This window comes from Mustela nigripes, chromosome 12 (assembly GCF_022355385.1).
Source record: "Mustela nigripes isolate SB6536 chromosome 12, MUSNIG.SB6536, whole genome shotgun sequence".
Classification (NCBI taxonomy): domain Eukaryota; kingdom Metazoa; phylum Chordata; class Mammalia; order Carnivora; family Mustelidae; genus Mustela; species Mustela nigripes.
In genome coordinates, this window is record NC_081568.1 from 87,604,478 (window position 1) to 87,624,985 (window position 20,508).

At 39.2% G+C, this 20,508-nt stretch overlaps 1 protein-coding gene across 2 annotated transcripts in view; it reads left to right on the top strand.

Moving 5' to 3' along the window:
* RAB3C (RAB3C, member RAS oncogene family) overlaps window positions 1–8,662 on the top strand; it is a 291,590-nt gene extending 282,928 nt beyond the window's left edge. For both annotated transcript variants that reach the window (XM_059417913.1, XM_059417912.1), the window contains exon 5: window positions 3,313–8,662. In XM_059417913.1, coding sequence (XP_059273896.1) covers window positions 3,313–3,500 — 188 coding nt within the window. In that variant the 3' untranslated portion in view covers window positions 3,501–8,662. The remainder of the gene's footprint in view (window positions 1–3,312) is intronic.
* The last annotated feature ends 11,846 nt before the right edge of the window (window positions 8,663–20,508 follow it).

Sequence of the window (20,508 nt, forward strand, 5' to 3'; positions counted from 1 at the left end):
ACAACATTCTGAAAAGAATACAGCATTTTAGATACCACTAAAAACATTGGTGATTCAGGGGAAGAGATCAGAACAGAGTATCAACCTTAAGAGGAGTTTGCAAGAAGTTTATTACACTCCTCATGGAGGACTCTGGGCTCAGGACTAAAGTGGAGGAAGTAACCATGGAGATTTGTATAATAGTAAAAGAACAACGATTAGAAGAGGAACCTCAAGATATGACTAAATTTTGCAATCTCATGGTCAAACTTGAAGAGGAGTTGCTTCTTTGGGATGAGCAAAAAAAGGGTTTGAAGTGAAATTTGTTCCTACTGAGGATACTGTTAAGGTTGTTATATTGTAAGCCCATTGTCATTTCAACCAACTGTGTTTACAAAGCTGTGACAGGGCTTGAGAGCATGGACTCCAATTGTGCAAAAAAGTGCTACAGGTAAAATGCTTTCAAACAGCGTCTCATGCTGTAGAGAAATTGTTCTAGAACGGAAGAGTCCACTGATAATGCAGACCTCACTGTTGTCTTAAGAAACTGTCAGCCACCCCACTTCTCAGCATCCATCAACGTCGCAAAAAGATTAATACTCACTGTAAGTTCAGGTGGTTAACAATTTTAAGCAATACAGTGTTTCTTAATTCAGTTATGTGCTTTTTTTTTTTTTTTTTTTTTTTTTAAGACTTAGATACACTGGGGAAATCCAAAAATTCACTTTGGTGAGGCAATCTGCCAGTGCAGCTGGCCTGATGGCCACCTTGATATCATTAAGAAAAGGTGTTTTTCTCAGTCATTATTAAATCTATTTAATTGTTTCCTAATTACTTAAATGTTAAAAGTTTATGATATATAGTGCAGTTTTAATTAGCGTAGAACTTAAAATTCAGCTGGAATCCAATAACTGCTTACTTCTGTAGGTATATGGAGGAGCAAGGGAGTAGCCAGTTTAGTAGCCCAAAGCCAGCTGAGCAAAAAAGATATTTGAACTAAACTACTTGACAATCTTGTGCCTCCATTGTCTAACCAGTGAATTTTTTCAGTACTAGCACCACCTCCTGGATAAAATGAGTTACAGTATATTAAGGGCTTTGAAGAGTACCTGTTAAATGCTAACCATTCAACTGTGTGTGTGTTTACTATTACTAGTATTATCAGAGGAGCATCTGGTTGGCTGGGAACCTGTACACACATTTTCTCATTTGAGCCTTGTGATAGCTCTCTCTGTAAACGAAGTAAGGCACATGTCATAAATAACGGGACACTAAAAACATGACTTGGTAGTAGACTTAGATTTCCTATCTTCCAACTGATAATCCATCTTGCTTCCATACCGTGGCACCCTCTTCTATTCGAAACTCTTATAAGCCCCTGAGAGCACTCTGGCCCTTGGGATAGAGATCATTTTACTGACCTGAAGCTGTACACCAGCAGCAAAGTGTGTCCGAAAGCCCAGGTTTAAGGAATCCCATCTGACAAAAGCTTACCTGGGTTACCGTTTCATCACGATGGCCAAATCTTTTATGATACCTTCAAGTTCAGTGCCTTCTCCAATAGCACTAGGAAGAAAACTAAGTGGTAGCAGAAGAGATGAGAGAATTGAATCTGGACATGAAACTTTTGTGCCCAGTTAGCGGATGTTTTCTCTCAAGTCTTATTCAGGGTCTTAACTAATGCAGTAGGGTTTTAGTATCTTGGGACTTAAAGAATCCTTCACTTAGCACTGGGAAAGTAGTTCTAACATCTTTGCAATAAGGATATTGTTTAGATCCACAGCTGAGTTCTCCAAAATCTGGATCAAATTGTTGTAAGACAAATGACAGAGCTCTATAGACTGTAAAAACATTAGGAAAGAGAATTATATTTGTGTTTTCTGCTAAGAAATCCAGAGTTTTTCAGAGCTATAATGAAAGCAAACTACAAGCCAAAGGGGGTTCTGAATTATCCAGTGAAATTTTATAGTCCCACTCATGCTCCTTTAACTCCAACCCTACAATTGTTAAAACACAAGGGAAAAATAGAATACACACTAGCTAACGGAATTCAAGCTCATATATAGTCCTCTAACCACTCATCTGTCATAACTAAATTAGAAATTTTAACTCCAGAGAACTACTAATTTTAAATAATACTGAGGATGACCAACAAAGTATTTTTGGGTTATCAGAGGGTTTAGACATGAATGTAAAATATGAGTCTATTTTTTTTCCTCCCTTGGGTCCCAAGAGCTGAGATGAAATCACATGATTTAATCATTCTGAATCCATGTGGCTCCTCTGAGATAGGGCCAGATGTAACCAGAAGGATTTATAGGGCGTAAAATTCAGAATGGATTAGGAAAGCGCTTTTGTGTCCTGCCCAGCAGATCCTAAATCAAAGTCCCCTGAATGGACTGGGAGGTTGTCATGGCAACTAACTGGCAAGCTGAGCCCATGGAATGTGAAGGCAAACAATAGTGATAAGACTGTATCCAGAACAGCAGCTTGAGTTCTGCTTCTGCCCAGGTACAGGGATGGGGAGAAGTGTGCAACTGGGACCACCTCTTCGGTACCTTCTTACAATTCTGGCAGAGCCTTTGATATATATCAGGTGTCTTTTTCCAGATGCCAGTAAAAACACTGCTGCTGATAGAGCATAGAATAGAGAATAGAAGCCCCAGAAAAATATGCACCAAAGCCACAGAGAGCTGTTCACCTAACAGGACACACAATTTTCCAGAGGTTGAAGCGCATTTAAGGTTAACCCACAGACTCTTTAGTGCCACCTTGTGTCCAGTTCAGTATGGAAACATTCCCAAAAGCTCACCATGGATCTGTGGAGCCTCAGGCTCAGGAGGAGTCACCAGGGAGTGTGGTGAGGCAGTCCATAGTCCCTTTTGCAGCAGAACATACAGATGAATTCTTCTAAGCCTCAAGTTAATGAAAACATGCCCATGGACAATTATGACGAATCTGAGAAGGGATAAGGAAAATATGCCCAATTACATATCTTAAAAAAAATTGCAAGAAGCTTCCCGGTGGCTCAGAGCTGGAGGAAAGGAGAGCAGAAACAGACTCAGGGTGGAGGATTTTACTAATAAGTTTTTGTGAAGAGATGTAGTGGTGGTGGTTCATTCAATTCATAAATAAATTGACAGGGAAAAATCAAATGTCACTCTAGCTGTGAACAAAAGACTTGGTAGCAAGAAGACAGCATTTGCTCAAATCGCATCTTGGGTCCACATCTTCTGTCTGCCCCAGCCCCCAGGGAAAAACCATCATCAAGTCCCATTTACTTTCAGCAGAAGTGTAAAATCACCAAGCTGTCTTTCTCCCTGTTTCTTCTAGGGTTTGAATTTTTTGAAACAAGTGCCAAGGATAACATTAATGTCAAGCAGACATTTGAGCGTCTTGTGGATATCATCTGCGACAAAATGTCCGAGAGTTTGGAGACGGATCCGGCCATCACTGCCGCCAAGCAGAACACAAGACTCAAGGAAAGCCCTCCTCCGCCACAGCCCAACTGTGGCTGTTAATGTCCCCCCCCACAACATACACACAGGCAGCTGGAGGGGGCCCATCACCAACCAACAGCGTTTATAAATGGTCGATTAACCTTCATTTCTACTGCCTAGTAATTACTTGAGGGAAATCTTTGATGTCAATGGCTCATACGCATTCAATTCGTGGAAGATTTCCCGTGTTAATATGTGGCAAATATGTGATCTCAAATTTGTAAGGACTATCCATCTATAAACATCTGATATTTGCATGTAATTTGTTACTCGTCTTTGTAGGCTCTTTTTGTTTCAGATTTCTTCTCCAAATTAAGCTACTGCTGGGACCTCAGACTGTAATTTCACTACCACTGAATTTCGTGCCTCGGGTTCAAATTTGCGATTCACTTGTAAGGATGATAACCAAGGAATTGCTTATATGGGGCTGGGGGTGGGTGGGTGCGGGTAAGAGGAGATCTCAGGAGCCCATCATGGGTCCCATCAGTTTAACTGTTCAGGAAATGTGTCTGGTTTTCAGTCTTACTAATAACTAAGGAGACCACTGACTATAAAGAAATAGGAATACTGTATTTGAAACCCTTGCAAATTTTCTTAGAGATTAAATCTAGTTCCAGTTTAATCTACCTTCTTAATTTAGTTATGTACATAAACAGTGGCCCTAATGCAGGGCTCTTGGTGCCACTATTTCTGCCCAATGTTTGGAATATTTGAGGACAGACAGACAGAATGATAGGCATCAGCTCAAGGCATTACGTAAGAAGGCTTTAAGCCAAGATGAGTAGGAATGGCTGCAGACTTCTCAAAGGACTGACTTTCCCCATTCCTTAGTAACTGCCTCCCACTATACACACACCATCCCCACCGGCTTTCTGGAACCATCACTCAAGCATGGAATAGAGATGAATTTGAAGTTTGTTAGAGCCCCTCTTCCTGTGGGATAGACGCTTGCTTCCACAACCAGTGCCTTCTGTTCACCCCCCACCTTACTTCTTTTACTCAATAGATTAATTTTTAAAAATCCCAATGGCTCTAAAGTTGAGGAAAAGAATTTTTATCTGTAGTCTTTTTCAATCCCATTGTTCCCAATTATAAAGCATCTCCATCTGCATTCTGTAAGTTTTACAGGTGCTTACCTTACTGAGAGAACACTCTTTAGAGTTAAGAAAAGTTGAACCAACACTTTAGGACACCAGAAGCAATTGAGTGGGGACAGGGGGAGAAAACCATTCAAATACCCTCATTTTTTTCTCCCAGATTTTCTAAGACCATCTGAGAATAACAAGCCCCCAAATCTCACCAGCTGTTCTAATTGAGCTGCCGAAGGAAACTGGCATCCTTAACAATGCAGTGTACTAGACTTGAGGAAGGCAGCAGGCACAGACTGGTGGATTTAGAAGGACAGTTTCATTAGGGTGATTTTTCTTGTTGCCCTGCATTGGTGGTTATGTTCAAGAATTTTTTTCCTCTTTCCATAACTAGACACAGTTCCTGGGAAAGTTTTGGGTATAAGTCTCTGGAGCAAGGTTACTGGTAGGTAAGTGTGTTGTGGGATAATAACCATCTCCAAGTCAAGGAACTAGGTTGTATACATTATTACTAAGTTAGATGAAACTTACAGAAGAGTACATGTGGGATGTTTTCAACAAACCCAGGTCATTTCTCACCTTGAGCTTAAAACCCATGCATTTGTAATCAGTCTCCACTTTGGCATCCTGCAAGGCAGGCCTGAGTATGTTTTACATTTTAATAGACCAATGAACTTCAAAAATCGCAGAACTTTCAGTGAAGGGCAGGACAAAGCAAGGGTGGCAAACAAAGCAGACCGGTTTGCAACAGAAGCCTATTTGCATGAAAAAACAGTATTTCTGTAACCAGCTCAACATGTGGGCAGGATCAAGGTCAAAGTTGTTAAAACTCACTTGTTTAATTTCGTATGAAACAGTGAGGCCAAGAAAAGTTTCCTGGCCTCTGAGTCCCATTCCCATGTATAATGCAGATGTCAAGGACTTAAGTATGATGTTCAGAGGGCTCTTACAAGCCTCTTCCTCTATGGAGTATTGTATAGGGGCAAGCAAAATCAAGGTGAGAAGAGTGGAAGGTCAAGAGGTGTGTTTTACTTTTGTGTAAACCCCTTCCCTGAAGACATCATTGCAAATGACATTAATGACATTAATTGGCTCTACAACCAAAAAACGAAGTCAGAAGCCTATGTCACATGTAGGTGTCAGGCATGCCTATGCTGAACTACTTTAATTCCAGTCAGGGAAGCATGAGGGCAAGTGTCAAAGCCAAAGAACTTTGGATACTTTCCGTTTTCCAGCCCTCATTGGAAGTGGATGAAACTTCCTAGTTCATTCTCTGTTCCAAAGCTCCCATGCTGGTGTGAATTTCACTGAGAAGTTTCCAGAATGGATTGTCACAGAGCTCAGGTAGATGCACACCTACAGTCCTGCTATAAAGCTTGTGGGAAGAGAAAACTCTGTATTCCTCATTTCATGAAGAGATTTTAGTTTTAAAGTTAAATTTTTGTTGTAAGAGGTAAAGCCACAGTGTGGTTTTCTTGTCATCAAACTATTAAAACTTGTAGCTATGTAACTGCAAGGTTTTTGTAGCCTTTTTGCACCAACACACACACATATACACACTTAACCTCCTACATTGTCTCCAACTCCCACTACAGCCTAAATAACGGCCAACTATATTTGTATTTTAAAGATGAAGATACCTTAAAGTACATGCTTGTGTAAATGTGTACACTCTTTAACACCCATCTTCTATTGTATGATTCAATTATTTTTCAAGAATGAATTTCTCTGCTGCCCACCTTCTCACCACCCTCACCCCTGCAGTTTTTTAGAGACAAAGCCTGATTGTTGAGCAAATACTTCCAAGAGCTTTGGTGTTGGTACCTTCCTTTCCATTCTTCATGCAATTGAAAACCTAGACTGGAAAATTCTGCATGTATTCAGCGACCATCAGAGTGGATGGGCATTTGGTGTTGGGGAATGTGAATGGATGTAAAAGGTGCATGACCTTTCTGAAGTCCTAAGATGGCAGTTTAAGTGCCACATCCCATGGTTCAGGAACCCAAGAACAATTGCTTCTGAACAGTAGCTCAGTTCATTGCTGCCTCCCTCTCCTCCTCCCTCTCCCCTTCCAGAACAACTTCTACTGCCTTGGTGAACCTGTCAGTAGATTCTAAGAGTTCCCACTGAGGTTCACTTCAAGTCAGTATCCCTTTGCTGCCTGGTAACTGAGTGCTAAGATTGTTATCTCTCAGGTGAGCGATGATGCCTTTAGTGATGCCTTCAGTCATAGCAGAAAACTGCCGCATGGTTATGATAAATGTGAAGCATAAATTCTAAAAATTATAACCAAACTAATCCAAAACCCCCATCTACCCAAATACATAGTGAGTATGGACACTGCACCTACTTCACTCTTATCCAGATGAGTTCCAGTCCTTTTGTTGAGCACATGACTCCTTTTCCAGGGACCAATTCAAACTAATTCTATGTCTATGCTGAACGCAGACTTTCATGTATTTTTTAAAGTAAAATATTCCATTATCAACTGAACTTCCATAAAGCGACCTGAGTTTCCAAGTGTGGTAGTGTGTTCCCAGAGGCTCATCATGATGGGCTCGGGTTGCTGTGTATCTTAGTGCACAGGGAGGATGTTCTCTGCCTCCTGCGGCTGACCAGGTAGCATTTGTCAGACTGTATTTAAAATGTCTCCAGACTCTACCAAGCTCTCTCAAGGCTGAGGTAACCGCTGCAGGTGAAAAACTGTGAGCTAAATCTGACCGTGTAGTCAGGACTAAAACCCTTTCCAGACCAAAAAGTGTTAAACATTTGCATCTACTGTTGGAATGCTCAACCAGGTGGTGTTGGTGAGGAATACTTAGGAGGTGGCCTTTCTTTTGTCTGAAGGTTCCTCTCTCTGTAACTTAGGGACATTGCATGACTGGTAACTCAAACCTTCTGTTCCTCTGTGTGTATGCTCACCCAGTGTGCCAGGTCAGGGTAGCATGTGAGCCACTTGACCCTCGTGGCCTTTTTCATCACCCCTGCCCCCACCAGAAGATGCCACCTCCATGACACAGTTTCATTTTGCCCATTTGTGTCGACTACCTACACTTGCATGGTTTCCTAGTAAGTTGGGGAAGTCCTTCCACTGAGCTGAACCAGTAGGATCAGCTTTCTGGATTGCTTTGTATTAAAAGTCATTTTTTGACCAAAGCCCCTTAAAGACATAAACATGTTTATTATTCGGGAAGGAATTGGAATAAATTGGATCAAAGACAAAGTTTATGATGCAAGAAACAAAACAAAACCTGTTCTCCCTATAATGTACCTACAGGGCTCCAGATTATAGAAATACAGGAAATACAGTATCCCCTAAGAGGGCAGCAACAAGGTCCAGGGAATTTATCTAAAATATATGTACCTATTGTTATTGCTATTTCATGAATAAATGTAGTTTGTCTGGAACACCTTTACAGAAATGCTTGACACTCCAGCAAACAAATAATTCCTTTTGGTAGATTTAAATATTTACACTTGGGCCACCTACATGGTGTTGTCCCTCTACACACACACACACACACACACACACGCACACACACATCTTTTTATAAAGGGAAATTTTCATATATGGTGCTTTCTCAGCACCAGGGAAAAAGGAGCTTTTGCTGTGTGCCAACTGTAACTAAAACATTTTGTTTAAAAAGATCTACAAAATAGATACTTTACGCTGATTTGTATGTTTGCACATATAATTTTCATCAAAAATAGAGAAAAATGCATTTTGCTAATGTTCTAGACAAAAAAAAAAAAAAAAAGAGTTCAAAACCTCTCTCAGAACACCTAGCTGGGAGACAAACTGAACTTTCCAGTTGTGGTTCTCTTTTCCACTTCCTGATACTATTTTTCATTACAGTTTTTAAAGCAGTTTCCTCTCACTGAACGACAGGACTAAGAACAGGAGATGAGACTCAAAATTTCACCATTTACCTGCCATCAGTACCATTATTGGTGGAGTTTCCACCAGTCAGTATCTGCTGAAGTGAGGTTGGTGGTTTACCTGTGTATTTTCATTCACTTGTGCTCGTACTTTCCTTCGTAGTGGACAACTGAGAGTTGGCTGTGGGTTGTTATTATTATTATTATTATTATTATTATTATTATTGGCCATATTTCCATATTCACGTTTGGGGTAGGGATTGCTTAGGTTCACGAATGCTGTTCTTAAGGGCACAAATGGAATATGAGCCACACAGGCACCCAGCCTTTCAGGGATGTGAGCGTGACATACACCTGTCTAGTGGTTCCATGCTCCTCATACAAGTGAAACTGGGAATTGTTTGCTGTGTCAGTAGGATGGTTTTCCCTGCATTGTTTCATCAGCCCTAGGATGTATGCTAAATGAAAACTTCCTGTAATTCCTGTTAATATATTGTTGATGTCAGACGTGATGTGATACCGTTGGACTGTCCAAATGTACAACTATTTAATGGTGTTTGTGGAACTGAAATGTCTTAAATGTTGCATGAAAATATGTTATAAAAATAGACTTGTTTTCTATTTTTCAACACCTCATAATTGAGGGTTCATGGGCCAATAAGTGCAATATTTAATGACTTACTCAGTGTATATAAACTAGCGTGAAAGAGTGAATTATAATGAATGTGTGAGATGCTTTGATGGCTGTGTAACTTATTCAAATTATTTCTTGTAGCTGTATTTGTCTAGTGGTGCAATTTATACAGTAAATATACCTTATTGGTGTCATGTGAAACTCCTCCGTGCCTATTTCAAAGTAATTTTTTTCCTATAAAACCAAACACTTAGTATCTGCAAATATATGTCAATTTTGCGCTTTAGAATTGTGGATTTTATTTTTAAGACAGAATGGATGTTCATTTATTTTATATAGGCATTCCTTTCTTAAATCCAGAAATCTCTTAAAAGAAGCTAATTTAGATACCTAAGAAAAAATATGCACATAAGGTAAAGTCTTATTTATTCTTCTCAGAAATGCTGATTACGTGTTCTAAGAATTTTTCTTCTTGCATTTGTGTGTTTATTTTGTTGTTCAGCCTTGTATTTTGTTTGCAAAGTGAACATTGTCAACCCTGGGGATTCTAAAATATTGATGTCTTTTTAAGTTGTAGTTAATATTATGTTCACTTTCAATTCTCAATTGTCCACACTGGTGATATAGGAGAAACAAAAGTCAGAATTCTTAAGTTGCTTTGGTATTTCGACAGAAACTCCTAAACTCATCCTCAACCCCCCTTGGTTAATCTTGTAATTGGTGGCCTAGGACTTAAGTGAGATGCAAAATTTAAAAAAAAAAAAAAAATAGGCCTGGGTGCTGGATTACTAAAAACTCTTTAAGTGTTTATTTATATGAAATTTGAAGTGGGTCACCTACCTTAAATTCCTATCTGCCATTTTAACTTTAAAAGTAAAGCACTCATTTTAATACTGTGCTTTGCCTTTTCATTTAGTTAGCAGAGTAAATCATGATACCATTAGGAAGAAAGGTTATGACTTGTTCACTTGGTTTTAGATAACTTTGGCCAACTGTACATCATAAGAAGCCTTCCACTCTTTCTACAGCAGTGGCCTGAAACTGACAGGTGAGGCTGTGCCAATCATATTAAATGGCTTTGGGCTACCATCAGTAATGTGTGGCCCTATTTTAAAGATGATAGCATGAAATTTGTACTCAGTTCTCAAACTGACTGAAAAAGTCATGTGAATGTGGGAGAAGCAGGGAGATTATGGATGACTTTGTGCCAAATTTAAAAAAAAAAAAGATAAACGTAAGCATGTAGCCAACATTAGAATAATAATTTAAGAGCGTGTTTAAATGTTTAGTCAGTCATCACCATTACTGAATACCAAGAGCTCAGTGCTGTGGGAATCAAACAGGGAAGAGCTGTGGTTCCTACCCCTAATAAACTGAAGAATGAGCGGGGGCAGGGAGGAAATACCACGATATTATGTAAATGCTAAATTACGCACGGACATAGGAGCATAGAAAATGAGGGACCTCCAACAACTGGAACATTCAAGAATGTGATCCCAGCAAAAATTTGATAATGAGATTTTGCCAGACAATAAATGGGAAAGGTAACCTTATGTTCCCTGTGAATGAAAAGGTGACGGTGGGGGCAGCTCAAGATCCTTGTTTTTCGGTAGAGAGCCCAGCTGGCCCTATCAACACCTCTCTCGGGCTTTTGTCCTCATGAAGAAGACAAGCTGCAACACTGACACAGTCCTCTGTTGAGCAGCCCCAGACTGCACAACAGAACACAACTGGCTTTAAAGTCACATTAGAACAGCTGATTTAGACATCTTGCCCATGCACCAAACCACGAAACATTGCGTAATCCAATGCCAACCGAAAAGATGTATGCCCAGAGATTTTCCTGGAGTTCCATGTTTCCCATCAAGGGTCTTGGGAAATGCACAGGTGAAGACCTGCCTTTGTAACCAGGCACTTTCTGGCTCCTCAGTGACTATACAGGGGAGCTCTTCTTTAGAAACTCTTGAGTAACAGCTTAGTGTTTTCATATAGTGATTGTGACATGTAGTTGAAAACTAACAGCTGCACAGCAAATATTGTGACTCTTTATGTTTCCACAGGAGCTCTTGTCTGGGTTTAAAGCTACGAAGTATTCACATTGTGAAGTTTTCTTTATTGAAATTAATTGTGTAAAAACAGTATGTGCTCTATTAGGTATTAAGTTTATATGTGAATTCTATATAGAAAGTGGTTTTTGTTCTTTGGCTTTACTCTGGTTTTATTTTTTGGAGATTACAATAAATATCTAAGAGACGACTATATTCATGAATTTCTCAGCCTTAGTCTGATGAATTTTTCCATTTCCTTTCAATTGTTGTTATGGTCCTAGGATGCCTGTTTCCATTTCTCATTACCTTCCTCTCCTGTAATCCTAGGGACAATGATGAGCTTGAACTGAAGAATGCCAACACATTTTTATTTTAGCCTATGGTTTTCTAATGTGGATTTGGATTTAGGCATTGGAGTTAATTCTAATATATGTAATCTTTGAAGGTAAGTACTGTTTAGTACATGAATGACTACATTCCAGAGTCCTAAAACTCTTGGTTGTAGAACCAAGAGTAGCTATCAGCGTATTCAAGTCACCTTTTCTACATGGTCACTATTTACCCTGCATCTGGAGTTCAGGGTCCAGTGATCATACGGGTATCCTACTAGCACAGTCTAGGAACACCATGTGTATGGGATGTGTAAATAGTGTGGGTCTGTTTAATGTGTGGCGCATGGTATAGTAATGCTTCAGATGCTGTACAGCATCTTGGTCTTGGACCTTGGGGCATGCTGAAGCATCCTGCCATCAATCTATTTGCAGCACAGTAGATCTAGTAATTCAAGATCTCTTAGTGATCTAATTGTGCTATTAACTCTCTTTCTGGATATTTTCTTCTAAATGTGTTCCCGGAGCCATTTCCAGACTCTTGGGTAAGTAGAAGCCAAGTGAAGACACAGGAATACTCACATGGGTCCACATGGGTCAAAATACCTTCCTAAACCAAACTCAGTGATAGGAATCTTACCTACCTGGGTACACAAAACTGACAGCATACAAATCAAGGAAAACAAAATAAAACAAAACAAAATCCAAAGGTTTCCAGTTATTGTCAACATTCATATGTAAGATGTATTCTTTGACCCTCCGTGAACTCATATAGTTGTAATAAAAGGAAATTTATAAGTTAATATGAATTACCAACAATTAATTAATGTAATATTCCCTAATATGTGCATCTAACAACTGAACATTAGGAATCTGTTTCATTTGGGGGCCCCTGTGTGGCTCAGTCAGTTGAACATCCGACTCTTGGTTTTGGCTCAGCTCATGATCTCAGCATCATAAGACTGAGCCTCTGTTGGGCTCTGTGTCAGTGTGGAGTCTGCCTGAGATTCTCTCCTTCTCCCTCCGCTCCTCCCCACCCCCTACTGATGCACATTCTCTAAAATAAACAGAATCTCTTTTTTTAAAAAAATCATTTTAAGAGGTCTCATCAAAAACCATCTTCCTTAAAATGTTTGAAATACATTTTTTAGATAATAGTCCTCTGCTCCCAAGATAAAGAGGTAAAATTCTTGCCACTGTAAGATCTCAAGAGGATTATACATGCTTCCTGGTGATTATGAGGTTAATGGGGACAAACCAGTTCCAAAGGTTTTAGCAGAAATTCCCTCTACTTTCACCTTACTATCTTAGTAATAACTGCTGAGTTTGAATAAATTTAAAAAATGAAGCTTCTGTGTGACTCTTTGTCAATGGCATCAACAAGGTAGGCATGAGAAGAATATACCTGTTACTCTTGGAAGGTGATAGGCTTCCTATAGGACTCAGAAAAAACATATTCTAAAGAAAAGGTCTCATAATAGGCTCTGGTCGTTGGATACTTCCTTTACAACAGTCACTCTTTGGATATCTTACTTCACCCCACAACCACGATATCCAAAGACTCATTAGTCTAGTGGAGAGGTAGACTTAGCTTCCCAACTTTTCTTCCTGATCTATTTATGTCCACAGTCCTTTAACACTGGACTTTCTTGCTTATGAATTCTAAGCTTCAGACAGTTTCAACTAAAAACTGTATTCTCCATTTTTTCATGTTTTGTCTATCCCTTAAAACAATTTTACTGATTACCTTTCTTCCCCTCAAAGGGTGAAGACAACAAACGGAAGGCAGGTATTGGGAAAAAAATCTGAATTAATGTTTCAAAATGATATCTTAGGTAACAATTAGAGAACAATTTGTTAAGTGCCAATAGAAGGTATGCAGTGAAAGCACAAAAGGGGGACATTTAATCCAGAATGGAGGCAAGGAAACTGGAATGTTCTTAGAAGGCCTACTCAATGAAATGAGTCCTGAGCTAAAATATACAGGAGTTAGTAGGGGCAGAGGGGAAGATTGTCCCTAACAGAGGGAGCAGCAAATGCAAATGAGGGAGGTATCTCAAAGCATAGTGTACACATACACCAAAGCCATTCACAGAGGTGATCACAGGGTGGAAGAAAAGGAGAATGAGCCCAAGGCTGAGATCATTGACACCTGTCTGAAATGCTTTCCAAGTCTGGACTTCATCCTCCAGCTATGAAAAAGTCTCGAAACAAGAAATTAGTTCCATCAGATTTGAGTTGTGAAGAATCCTTCAAATGGCAATATGCGAAATGGACTACTAGGAGACAATAGTGCAAACAGAACAAGTTCTAGAAAGGCATTATAATTATCTACACTTACATGCCTCAATTAAATATGGCTTCATACGGTGGAAGAGTGGGGAAAACATGACTGTTCTGTTTAAAAGGTAGGTAGGTAACGGTAACCAGTAAGGTTCTAATGGGGTGACAACTAGAAATCAAGGGTGATGCTGTGGTTTCTGGCTCAGTTTATTAGGTGTTAGTGTCATTAACTAAAAGAGAAAGTATGGGCTCTTGTGCAAGAAAGAGATAATGCAAGGTCTGGAACTCGCCTTATCTCACAGATACACTAAACCTACACTATATAGGAACATCATCCTCTGAAAAAAGCCCCTAAAACCTAGTTGAACAACACCTAAACATCGGATAAAAGTGGGGGGGGGCACAGACACAGATCAAAGTGTACAGGAGAGGATGATTTTGCCATAAACCCCGCCCTGGGCAAGTTGAACCCGTAATCAGGAGGGACTCAAAACCAAGAGGTTTTCCCGATTGAGCAAAGGGCTTGAACCCCTATCAGTCACCCCCATCTTTAAGGCCTGCACCTGGAAGATGAGCCCACAAACTATCTAGCTTCAAAAACCAAAGGTACTCTAGTTCACCAGACTTAACACGTTTATAGTAAACTAACAAACTGCTCTTAAAGGGCACCAGCACAAAGGCAATCAACTGAGAGGGGCCCAGACTTTGTGGAAAGAGAATTATTTAATTACAACATCATGCTAAAGGGCAGGCATCTAATTTAGCACACATCAAGAGGCCTTCTGGGTCTTCTCTGGGGACTTAAGCCAGTGGGCCCCATCTTGGCACACTCCCCTCTACTACTCTACCTCACTGCAATCTCCCTGATATTGCCCTGTGGGACCCTTATGGAACCCTGTGGGTCCCACAGGGCTGTAACCATATATATATATATATATATATTTTTTTTCCATTATGGGGATCCTAGAAGAAGGAAGGGACAGGAAGCATATTTGAACAAATAAGAAGTAAAAATTCACCTAACCTCAAGAAGAAAACAGACATCCAAATCCAAAATCCCCAAGAGTTCCAAATAAAACAAACCCAAAGAGAACCACAGCAAGACATATAATTAAAATAACCAAAGTTAAAGACAAGAGGAGCATCTTAAAAGCGCAAAGAGAAAAAGCCAATTCTTATGTATAAGCAGCAGATTTTTTAGCAATAACTCTTAGGACCACAAGAGCAAGGCATGATATATCCAATGTGCTGAAGCCAAACAATATAAACTCTACACTGCAGTTATCATTCAGAATGGAAGGAAGGAGAGAGTTTTCCAAACAAAATCTGAAGTAGACTACCACTAAACCTACAAGAAACATTAAAGACATTTCCTCAAGCTGAAAATAAAGAGTGCTAATTAATAACAGGAGAACATATTAAAGTGTAAATCCTACTGGTAAATATAAGTATGTGGTAAAATTAAAATATTCAAATTTTATAAAGTTGGTAGATTAATCATTTATAAGGTTAGCATGGAGACTATAAAACAAAAAGTAACTGTATAAGAATAAGTAAGAGATATACAACATTTAAAAAATGTAAAATGTGGCATAAAAAGTAAATATGGAAGGTAAGATTAACAATGGCAAACATTCTGTGCATTCAAACTTAAGTTATGGCTTAAAATAGACAATTATAAATATAGGTCACTTTATTAAAGCTTCATGGTAATCATGAAGCGAAAACCTACAGTAACCACACAAAAAAATAAAGGAATCTAAGCACATCACTACAGAAAACCATCAAATTACAATAGAGAGCTAGAAAGAAGATAACAATAGATGAACTATAACCAGCAGTTAGTCAAATAGCAGTAAGAACATACTAATCAGTAGTAATTACTTTAAAATGAATGGACTCAATTCCTCAATTAAAAGACCTATGGTAGAATTCTGGTCCATGACGGTGACATAGGAAGACCTGAACTAACCTCTTCCGTGGATATACCAAATCTGCACCTATCTGGTGCAGGAAGTGAAGCAATTCCTCCTAAAGAACTGAGGGCTGACCAAAGAGCTTCTGTACAACTAAAGACAGAGACCAGACAGAGAATGGCAAGAGAGACAAAAACATGGTAGTGAACAAAATCCCTACCCCTGATGCTGCAATTATAGAGGGGAGAGATATCACTGAGGGACCATATGGATATTCATTTGCTTTGGGGCAAGGAAAAAAAGTCACAGTTAAGAAGGGCAACCAAAGTACACAGGAACCAGGCTTAGAACTCTGCTGAACAATGGGGGAGTTGCTGCAGCTCCCCTTAGGGGAGGGACTGGTGAGTAACCATGGTTCATGTTGTCCTCTACGTTGTTCATGGAAATAGGAACAGGGTACAGGCATCCTAGCTGGCCTGCAACCTCTGCAAGGCCTGAGCTCTATTACACACCAGCTCCAGATGATGTGGGGCACAGGGAAGAAAATCTGCGGTTTAAAAGAGCAATAAGAATAAAAAGGATCCAGCCTCAAAACTCCAAAAAATCCCGTGAGGGACCCACTGAAACTTTCTCTGGGTCAGAGGGACAGGTGAATGTCACAATTACATTCCCCACTCCAACTTGATAGCATGAACAGGAGCAGAGTCTGAGTTCCCCACCCAGCTTACCACTTATGTAAGCCCCAGGACCCTAGTGCACACCAGGACATGCCGTCCAACCAAGGTGGACCTAGTGCACTGTATGTGGGACAATACTGGTCAGGACTCACTATAACTCCAGCCATCTGGGAAAGGTGACACAAGTGCAAATGACCCCAGAATACCCCAGGATCACATCACCTCAATTTCCCAGCCCCCCCTCCCCACACAAAACAGCTGGGAAAGCCTGGCTGGCAATTGCTTCAGGTCCACCTACCACATCAGGATGCCCCCCCTCCCCAACACAGTGACCTGAAAATCCCTGGCCTGTGCCTGCATCAGCTCCAGTCATTCACCAGACCAACTGTATGCAGTGTGCCCCAAGTCACCCCAGCTGGCACCCACTTCAGCATCAGCATTCCTGCCAGGGCACATTCCTTGCAGAGTCCCAGGGTCACCCTGACCCACACCCACTCCATCTTCAGCCATCCCACGTATGAACAGCCACGAACCCCTCTCCACCCGCCACAGCACCAGACAGTAAGCCAAAATTATAAGACACACAGAGTCTCCATGGAGAATCATACACAAGGCCATTCCTTCAGGTTTGGGAAAGTAACTAGTTGTTCCCCTTATCCACAGAAACAAACACAGAATGTTGAGTAAAATGAGTAGGCAGGAACATGTCCCAACAAAAAAAATAAGACAAAACCTCAGAAAAAAAATGAAAGGAAATGGAAATAACCAATCTACCTGATAAAGAGTTCAAAGTAATGGTCATAAAGAAGTTAACCTGACTGAAGAGAGAAATGAATGAACTCAGGATGAGAACTTTAACAGAGAAAATATAAAAAAGAACCAATCAGACTTGAATAATACGATACCTAAAATGAAAAGTATACTGCAGGCAGTCAACAGTAGAGTAGCAGATGCAGAAGGACAGATCAGCAATCTGGAAGACAGTGTAATGGAAAGCATTCAAGTGAAACAGCAAAAAGAAAATAGAACTGCAAAAATGTGGACAGGTTAAGGGAGATCTTGGACAACATCAAACAGGCAAACAATATAGGAAGGAGAAGACAGGAAGGAGAAGACAGAAAAATATAGAAACATTATCTGAAGATAGAGTAGCTGAAAATGTTACCTGGGGAAGGAAACAAATATTTATGTATAGGAAGCACAGAGAATTCCAATCAAGATGAACCTAAGAATGTCCACACCAGAGCACATAATTAAAATGTCAATGATTAAAAATAAATGGAGAAGGCAAACAGTACGGAAAACAATATGGCTATCCCTCAGAAATTTAAAAATAGAGCTACCCTGTGATCCAGCAAGTACAATACTAGGTATTTATCCAACGAATACAAAAATACTAATTCAAAAAAATACATGCACCCCGATGTTTATAGCAGCACTATAGACAATAGCCAAATTATCAAAATAGTAAAAGTGTCCATTGCCTGCTGAATGGATAAGGAAGATGTGATATATATGATTATTATTTGACCAAAAAAAAAAAAAAAAACAAACACCGAGAGAGTGAGAGAGAGAGAGAAATTTTGCCATTTGCACTGACCTGAATGAGCTAGAGAGTATTTTGCTAAGTAAAATAAATCAGCCAGAGAAAGACAAATACAATAGGATTTCAATCATATGTGGAATTTAAGAAACAAAACAAATGAGTGAAGGGGAGAAAAGTAGAAAGGAAAACCAAGGAACAAAATCTTTACTGTAGAAAACAAACTGGTGGTTACCAGAAAGTAGGTGGATAGGGAGATAGATTAAATAGGTGATAGAAAGGACTGCACTTCTTGTGGCTCATTTGGTTAAAGATCTGACTGGTTTTCAGCTGAGGTCATGATCTCAGGGTTGTGGGATAGAGCACCAAGCTGGGCTCTGCTCTGGGCATATAGCCTGCCTAAAATTCTATTTTTTTTTCCTCTCCCTCTGTCCCTCCCTCACCCTCTTTCTTCCTTTAAAAAAAAAGAAGACAGGGCGCCTGGGTGGCTCAGTGGGTTAAGCCACTGCCTTCGGCTCAGGTCATGATCTCAGGGTCCTGGGATCGAGTCCCGCATCAGGCTCTCTGCTCGGCAGGGAGCCTGCTTCCCTCTCTCTCTCTCTCTGCCTGCCTCTCCATCTACTTGTGATTTCTCTGTCAAATAAATAAATAAAATCTTTAAAAAAAAAAAAAAGAAAGAAAGGAAACAAAAAAGAGTGCACTTGTTACGATGAAAACTGGGTGATGTATCACCCAGTGATGAATCACTATATTGAACACCTGAAAATAATATTACAGAGTCTATATGAATTAACTGGAATTTAAACAATTTTTTTTTAAATGGGGTATCTGTAAAGCTATCTGCTGATTTTCAGCAGAAACTTTGCAGGCTAGAAGTGAGTGACTGGTTATATTCAAGGTGATGAAAGGAAGAAACCTACAACCAAGAGTACTCTATCTGGCAAGATTATCATTCAGAATTTAAAGAGATATAAAGCTTCCCAGAAACCGTTAAAGGTGATTATCAGCACTAAACTGACCTAAAAGAAATAAAGCAATCTATTTAAGTGGAAAAGCAAAGGTCATAATTATACATAAGAAAGTAATGAAAGGAAAAAAATTCATGAGTAAAAGCAAACACATAGTAAATGTAGTAGAGGAATCACTTATAGAACTAACATGAAGGTTAAGAAAAAAAACCCTAAAACTACTAAAATAAAATTTATCTAAAAAATTAGTTATGGGGAGTAAAAATTAAGTTTTTATAAGAATGTGTTCAAACTTAAGCTACTATCAACCTAACATAGACAGCTATAAAGACAGAATGTTATATATAACTCATGTTAACTGTAAATGAAAAGCCTGTAAGGGATACACAAAAATTAAAAATGAAAAAATCCAGCATGAAACCAAGCAAAATCATTAGCCAGAAGGAAAGAGTAAGGAACAGAGAACTACCCAAACCACCAGAAGAAAATTAACAAAATGGCAATAACTAGATGCCTATCACAATTACTTTAAATGTATATAATCTAAATGCTCCAATCAAAAGTCAAACTGACAGAATGAATTTAAAAAGAAAAAAAAAAAGACCATGTATACACTACCTACAAGAGACTGACTTCAGACATAATGACACATACAAACAAAGTGGAGGAATGGAAAAAGATACTTCCTTCAAATAAAAGAAAGGGAGGGAAAAAGCTAACAATATATCAGAAAAAATGGATTTAAAACAAAAGACAAAAAAGCTTTAAAAATGATAAAGACATCAATCCAACAAAAGGATAAAATAATGTTATCTATGCTCTCAACACTGAAGCACCCAAATACATAAAGCAATGATAACAGAAATAATGGAAGAGACTGACAGTATACAATGCTAGTACAGGTCTTTAATACCCAATCTATATCAATAGATAGGTCACTGAGGCAGAGAACCAATAAGGCAACAGTGACTTTGAATAACACATTAGACCAGACAGATTTAGATGACTACAAAACACTTTAGCCAAGAACAAAAGAATACACATTATTTTCAAGTGCATATGAACACTGTCTAGAACTCCTATGTTATGCCATGTAACAAGTCTCAATAAATTTAAGGAGGTTAAAATCCTATCAAACATGTTTTTAGACCACACCTGTATGAAAATAAAATCAACTGTAAGGGGAAAAAAATGGGGGAAAAAATGACTAAACCATGTGCACTGAATAACCAATAGGTTAATAAAGAAGTCAAAGAGGCAATAAACACATGGAGTCAAATGAAAATGAAAACCCAACAAGTCCAAAATCTTTGGGATGCAGCAAAAACAGGTCTAAGAGGGAAATTTAAAGTACTACAGGGCTATCTCAAGAAAGAAGAAAAATATCAAATTCTTCTACACTAAAGAACTAAAAGAACTAAGAACAAACCAAGCCCAAAGCTAGCAGGAAGAAGGCAATAATAAATTTCTGAAATAAATGATTAGAGACTAAAAAAATCAATAGATAAGATCAATGAAATCAAGAGCTGGTTCTGTGAAAAAATTGATAAACCTTTAGCCATATTCACCGAAGGAAGGAAGGGAAGAAAAGATGGGGGGAGGGAAGGAAGGAAGAAAAACCCAAATAAATATTATCAGAAAAGAAATAACTACCACCACAGGAA